This window comes from Eucalyptus grandis, chromosome 7 (genome assembly GCF_016545825.1).
Source record: "Eucalyptus grandis isolate ANBG69807.140 chromosome 7, ASM1654582v1, whole genome shotgun sequence".
In the NCBI taxonomy this organism is placed as follows: Eukaryota; Viridiplantae; Streptophyta; class Magnoliopsida; order Myrtales; family Myrtaceae; genus Eucalyptus; species Eucalyptus grandis.
The window spans coordinates 46,327,672-46,334,638 of record NC_052618.1 but is presented as its reverse complement, the minus strand read 5'-3'; the positions used below and the strand labels follow the sequence as shown (position 1 = coordinate 46,334,638).

Here is a 6,967-nt window from a genome sequence, read left to right as displayed (position 1 = left end):
ATAAATAGTTTTTAGATATATTTTATTTTTCTTTATTTTTATTTTCTTTCTATTTCCTTCTTCCTCTTTTACCATTTGCCAAGCCTCGGCAATAGCCATTGGCAGTGTCACCAAGTCCAAGCTAGAGTTGAATTGGCAAGATTGAGCATGCCAGCTTTGGTTGAGCTCGAGCCTTTACTAGCCTATGTCAGTCCACATCTATGACTAGTCACCAAGCCCCAACAATCGACAGAGGAGGAAGAGGTGAAAGGAAAAAGAAAAGAAAAGTATAATTAATTTTTTAAAAAAGTAGATTTTTTAAATAAAAATTAATATATTAAAAATTCAAGATGAGTAATTTCCAAGAGTGTTTTCACCTAGATGCATGATGAGTATCATCATTGATTAGAAAGTGTTTTGAGTTGACCAATCATTTTCGCCAAACCAAATAGATGAAATTTTGAAAAACTAATTTCCGAAAAATATTTTCCCCAAACAAAAGCACCCTCCTTTTTCATTTTAACTTTACGATCGAATTTTCTTGACGAAAAAATCAATTCCGACTTGGTGAAAAACAAAAAAGAAAAGAGGAATAAAATAAATCAACCCGCAGTTTACCCTTGCGCCGTCCTGAACCGGACCGTCCGCCGCCGTCGACAGAATCCGAACCACCCGAGCTCCTCCGAGCTCCGCCGTCGACGGAATCTGAACTACCCGCCGGCGCCGCCCTCCCTCGCCGCCATGGCCGTCCTCCTCCACTCGGCCTCCCGCGTCTCCGCGGCCCGGTTCAACCTCCCGCCTCGCTCCCCCTCCTCACATCCGCCGGCGGTCGCTCCCCTTCAGGTGCCTCAGCTCGAGCCTCCCCTTCCCGGCCGACGGCGCCAGGTACCACCGGGAGCTCGAGGCCGCCGTCGACGTCGTGGAGCGAGCTTGCCGCCTCTGCGTCGACGTAAAAGAATTCTTGCTTCTTCTTCTTCTTCTTCTTCTTCTTCTTCTTCTTCTTGGGTAAATGCTTGTTAGGAAAGATTTCTTTGCTTGTGTATTGATAGTTGTGTGTTTATCATCAGGTGAAGAAAGCCTTGCTTTCGAGCGACGGCCGGATTCTCGAGAAGACTGACCGGACCCCCGTCACGGTCGCGGACTTCGGCGTGCAAGCTCTTGTCAGTTTGGGTAGAACCCTTTTCATGATTGGATGGAAATTTCATGTTTCCTTTCGTTGTTGCTCGATTCGTGAAGTTGGTAGCTTGTAATTGCTCATTGGAGGCACGGTTTCCGAGCATTTTAGGCTTCGATTAGATTTTGGTCATTCGATCAGCGTGTGAAATGAGCTCGGGGGGATGTTAAGGCGTGTCGATGGAGAAGATGAAATCAACCAAATATTCTATTCGACATCTCTGGCACGGCGTGCAATTACTTGAAAAATGTGGTTAGATCAACCTTTAATTGTAAACTGCTATTGTTGGGAGTTGATATTGCTTCTTGGTATTTTTTGCATGTTTCGCCAGAGCTGGGAAACTTGTTTCCTTCCATTCCTTTAGTGGCAGAAGAGGACTCTGCTTCCATACGTTCCACTGATCTGGAGGATTATGTGGTGGATGCTGTTACCAACAAAGTGAGCTCTGAAGATCATCCTCTCACAAAGGATGCTGTTTTAGAGGCTATTGACCGAGGAGGAAAGAACGAATTCTCTATTGGAGCACAGCCAGCCTCATATTGGGTACGTAGATGAATTGGCTATAATTTAAATGGTCTAAGCTAAATTTTGGCGTGAATATGTGCCACGAAGAACAGAACTTCTACTTGATGTTAAATTGTGCATCCTCTGAGATTGTACAGTTAACTGTAGAAATCCAACATCACACTGAAGGGTTAGAAAATGATTATATAGGGCATAAAAAACCTTCTTCCTAGTCCATGGCTTGGTAAAATAAAAAGAGAATAGACATGCCTCTCAAACGGTTTTGCTTCTGAAGTTGATAAGTTGCATATCTATCCTCATTTATTACACTAAAAATTGTTCGACTTTAATAGCGGGGTATGTAGTGTAAAATGGTCTGTGAGATTCTCTTCCATAGTAGAGCTTAAAGTTACAATGATCGCTGCAGGTTCTGGATCCAATAGATGGGACACGAGGATTTCTCAAAGGAAGTGAGTCCTTGTATGTGGTATGTAACTCTTTCTGGTGGTTTTGGTTGTTTTATTTAATGGGGAATAGCTCCAGATTGATGACTGCTTAGAATGAAATTGTTGAGTTACTTTCAAACTGTATGCTGGTATGTTGAGCATTGAAAGGTTAGTTGAATAACAAATTTTTTAGTGCAGTTGGCTTCTATATATACAAAAGATGAAGTCTGAATTCGAGCTGGTTGAGAAAGGATGTGGGAGGAACTTCTGTTTAAGTCGGTTGCAATGTCTGATGTATCCACAAAGACACCTGATACTATTTTGTTTGTAGTGTCCCTCTCATGGTTTAGGTTCATGATACTAATCCTCTATTGCCTTATTACACCAATCAGTTCATGCCCTGAACATCATATAACATACCTGTCTTAGCCCATGAGCAGGTGATCATGGTCGCTCTTCTAGATGATGGTAGCAGTAATGTATAATTTAAGTTTTAGTTACCCTCTTTTAGTGAAAGATACTTTACTGGCCAAAGTCCTATTATCTCACTTAATATCACTTGCTGCATGACACATGAGACACTTGGTGCCTCGGGCTTCCTTTCTTTGACCTCTCCTGTGAAAGAATCCTTACATTACATTGTAGATGCTGATAGACCCCTATATATCCATATAAAACAGTCTAGTCCACAGGTTATATTTGTTTTATATTGGGAAGCAGTTTATTGGAATATGCTTTGTTGCTTGTATTATTACATGGAAATATGACTCTTAAACTCTAGGTAAGTTTTTAGCGTTCTTTTCTTGGCTGAATGGACAAATAAATTTCCAGGTAGGATTGGCACTTGTAGTTGGTGGAGAAGTTATATTAGGTGCAATGGGATGCCCTAATTGGCAGCAAGATCTATCCAATGTAACCAATTCGAGACCTGGGATCATCATGGTGTCTCACATTGGCTGTGGAACATGGACCAAAAGGTTACCACCACTGCTCAGTAACACAAGTGCAAAGGATGCCTATTGGACCAGGTGCTTTGTTGATGGGTTCTCTGCAGTTCATGAAGCACGTTTTTGCATTCCAGAGAGTCAAACATGGGAGAAATTTCCCCTGTCTACTTCATTCAAAGCGACAATGGAAACCGATACTCCTGGAGAAGGGGAAGTTGTTTTACTGCCAACATGTTGTGGAAGGTTAGTCAACCTTGTCCTAGTCAATATCTTTTTGTCTGGATTACTTTGTTTTATGAATCTACCTCTGGGGGTCAGTGCAAAAGCTTCCCTCAAGTTTTCAATCTTGTTCTTTGCCGTCCCTGAAATTCTGAAAATGCAGCGATCTACTGTTCTACCGACAATTGTTTTGCTTGCAATTCCCAGCAAATCCTATGGAAATCTTATCCAATCAATTTTTTCTCTGTATAACATTTATTTGGCTTGGATAGAAGGATCAAAGGCCCTTAATACTGCAACCATTGCAACATGAATTATGTTCACAAATTATGTGATACCCAATGTCATTAAAAATTTTATTTTAACAAGTCATATCTACCAATTGGCATGCTGCACATCTTTCAAATGAACCCATCATTATTAACTTCGTTTGTCACCTGATGACTCGTTATGTGGTGATATCTCCCATCACTATTATTTGCAATCACAATCTTTTCTTAGTGTGTTTTACTGTACTTCTCAGCTGAATTAAATTGATTAACATCTTACTTCTAACCAATAAAAAACAGTACTAAGATTAAATTATCATTTATCTCGTGATTAAGTTCTTATGTCAAATGTGAATACTGTTTAAAGAAATAGTGCCCTCTGTTTCTTTCAATTATCTAATCTTGGAATAAAAGAAAAAATAAGTCAGATGACCATATGAAATTACAATGATTTTTACATGCGAGGTGGTAAAGTGCAACATTTCTTCAGGAGCAAATCACAACTAACTCATGGCAAGAGAGTGTATACCTCAATTAACTCTTTGTTCTTCTTCATCATTATTTATTTGAGAGATATCAAATTTTTGTTCTTAAATGAAAATTCCTTTTCGCATTTACTGTGTTGTTTCCTCTGGCTATTAGATCCATCATTTTGATGAGCAAACACATTCAAAATTGCATACATGATTGAATACAGATAGTTCACGGGGATTATCTCATAAGGCAATGAGTTTCCTACATTCCTTCAATTTGGAGATAAGCCACTTCTGCCAGTTTGTTTCATGCATTTACTGTCACATCATGGTAAGGGAGATACTTATTCAGCTTTTTCCTGCAAGAGCCTTTGCACTGACTTCCTTGCACAAAGAGGCCATTCTCTCTCTCTCTCTCTCTCTCTCTCTCTCTTGTCACAATTTTCTCTTCTTTGTGTATCAGTATACATTATCAGCATTCTATGATCCCTTGACTCCTTGCAGTAGATTTGACAGTATTTTCCTTTTTGGTTTCTCACAGTTTATGCAAGTATATGATGGTTGCTTCAGGACGGGCATCCGTTTTCATTCTTCGAGCAAGAACACAAACCTCAATCAAGGTATTATCTGAGTTTCTCCTTCAAATTTCTCGGTATCCAGGCTGGGGAAAAATTAAGGGAACATGCCTAAATTTTTTTATTTAAATGTCATTAGGCTTGGGACCATGCTGTTGGCATGATATGCGTGCATGAAGCCGGAGGAAAGGTACATATACACGTGACTGTAGAATTTCTCCTTCAGCTGCGAAGTTTGAGTTTCCTTCTGCATCATTCTCATATTTCAGGACTTCTCTCATTATTGAATGCAGTTTGTTGGTTTGCTTTTAACTATTTAGAATGAGATCAGCTGGTGTTTTTAGGCTCTTTCCCTAGTTACTACCTCCAGAAAAATGTGAGAAGAAGAATGACAACAATCTGAATTATGCATGCACAATAGACAAAGGGTAATAATACGAAGAATCTATTACAATTGATGTTAAAGCATGTCCCAAATCAGTTTCATAATGGGCCTTTATACATTTGGTCCTTCCTCGACCAATCCAACTAGCAGCTTAAGTTTTCGGGATTCTATAACATTGTATGAAAGTCATGTTTCTCATTGCCTGACATAATTATTCATTTCTCAGATAGATTCTTGTTCATGTTTTTCAGCTTGATTTGTGTTCTTTATATGGTTTAATTCAAATTTACTCGTAAGATGGGGTGCTAATGTCCTACATCACTTGAATACCAGGTTTACCATGGCTTTATAGGTAGTCTTTTTCATCTAATAGTTCAAGTTTGGGGGTTGTACTTTCTAATATATTCCTACCAATGGAAGCTACTTTTTTTTGGTTGAATCAGGATTTCATTTACGAATTTCTTCTGCATGATTTGAACAGCTTCTAGATCTGCAATGTTTGTAATGTGCCACGCATCTTTTTCCCTGTACATTTTGAAGTTGGTTAAAGAACTCTATCGTAGAAAACCAAGGAACACAATGCACTTTCAAATTCTTCCCGCCTCTCAAATTTTGTTTTGATTTTGCTAGCTTTTCCCTCATGCTATCTGTTATGTTAGCTCTGATAATCGACTTGCCTTACTAAGGAATGACACCTTTTCAACTTTATGAGAAAATCCAGTTCGGATATGCTTGTATCTTGAAAACGTCATCTTTTCTAGTGTATTCCTAAAAGTTCAGGTTTATGTTTTACCTGACTAACTAACCACCATCAATTAGGTGACTGACTGGGAAGGAAGTCAAATTGATCTGGCAGCAGATGCCACTGAACGGAGAATCGTATTTCCTAAAAGTGGTGTTATTGTGTCTAATGGAAAATTGCACAACAAGATTTTGGACATGACTTCTTCTGGTTCCACATCTATTTTATAGGATGCTAAAGATTTTGGTGCGTCTACTCTCTCTCTCTCATAATTGCAAATTTGTGATGGGTTATCCTGCATATGATGGTAGCCAAAGAGTGTTTTAAATCAATTCGGTATTCCAGTTCAGTGATTATCTCCTCCAGTAAGAGTAGAATTAATTAGTAGTAATTGCTCGCATCAAGTGACATTTTCTTCTGTTTCGTACTATGCAGAAAAGCAAGTAAAAACCATTAGGCATTTGTTCTATTGAATGTAGTACGTACGCTACTTGTTGAAAGTTGGTATTGAAGCTCCAAGCTACTGCTCTTTTGAAGTTCTTATCTTTGGTAAAATCTTCCGGTGAGTGTCAGTTGCTTGCAGAGTTCAGCCTTGTAAATTCAGTGTCATCCCTTTCTCATGGCAACTGATCTATTTTGTTGTCCAGAATGTCTGCAGAAAAGATTGCACCAAGGCTTTTAAGGAAGTTCAAAGAACTAATGGTTCGATAACTCGAGAAGTCACACTTGTATGCATTGATTGCAAAATGTGTTGATCAAACTTTGGTCGCGGTCACACATTGAGCATGCAAGGTAGATAAAATTAGAATAAGTAGAGTTCATGAACAAATCGATTATCTGTACTTTAGTGAAAATCATGTAGAGCAATAGAAACTCTGAAGTAATTTCTCTGTTCTAAAACTCTGTTGTACCAGAAATCTTTTGCATAATAATCATTCTCCTTTTGAATTTTCACCCTACATTCTACAATAACTCTAATGGTTTTTGCCTCGAATGTGACCATCATCAAGTCATCTACTTGAGGCTACATGAATGTTTGAAGTAAGAAGAGCGATTGTCTTTGCTGTACTTTCGCCATCTGTTTCCCCCAACCATGAACAACAATATTTATTTTTTCAAATAATGTTGTTTTGCTAAACCCCACAATCAACGGCAACTAAATCAGTTTAACGTTACCCACGACTGAAGTTGAGCAGATCAACGTATTTGCATCTGGGTCAAAACCAATTCTCCCGTCGAACATTTTTCAGCGGT

At 38.9% G+C, this 6,967-nt stretch overlaps 1 protein-coding gene across 1 annotated transcript; it reads left to right on the top strand.

Moving 5' to 3' along the window:
- Positions 1-581: 581 nt before the first annotated feature.
- On the top strand, positions 582-6,646 carry LOC120295442 (putative PAP-specific phosphatase, mitochondrial). The gene is given in 11 exon segments (XM_039316611.1): positions 582-795; positions 797-928; positions 1,047-1,149; positions 1,485-1,696; positions 2,085-2,144; positions 2,935-3,293; positions 4,553-4,631; positions 4,726-4,776; positions 5,791-5,959; positions 6,149-6,275; positions 6,361-6,646. Coding segments are annotated over 9 exon segments (1,224 nt in total). The 5' UTR covers positions 582-720; the 3' UTR covers positions 5,944-5,959; positions 6,149-6,275; positions 6,361-6,646.
- The last annotated feature ends 321 nt before the right edge of the window (positions 6,647-6,967 follow it).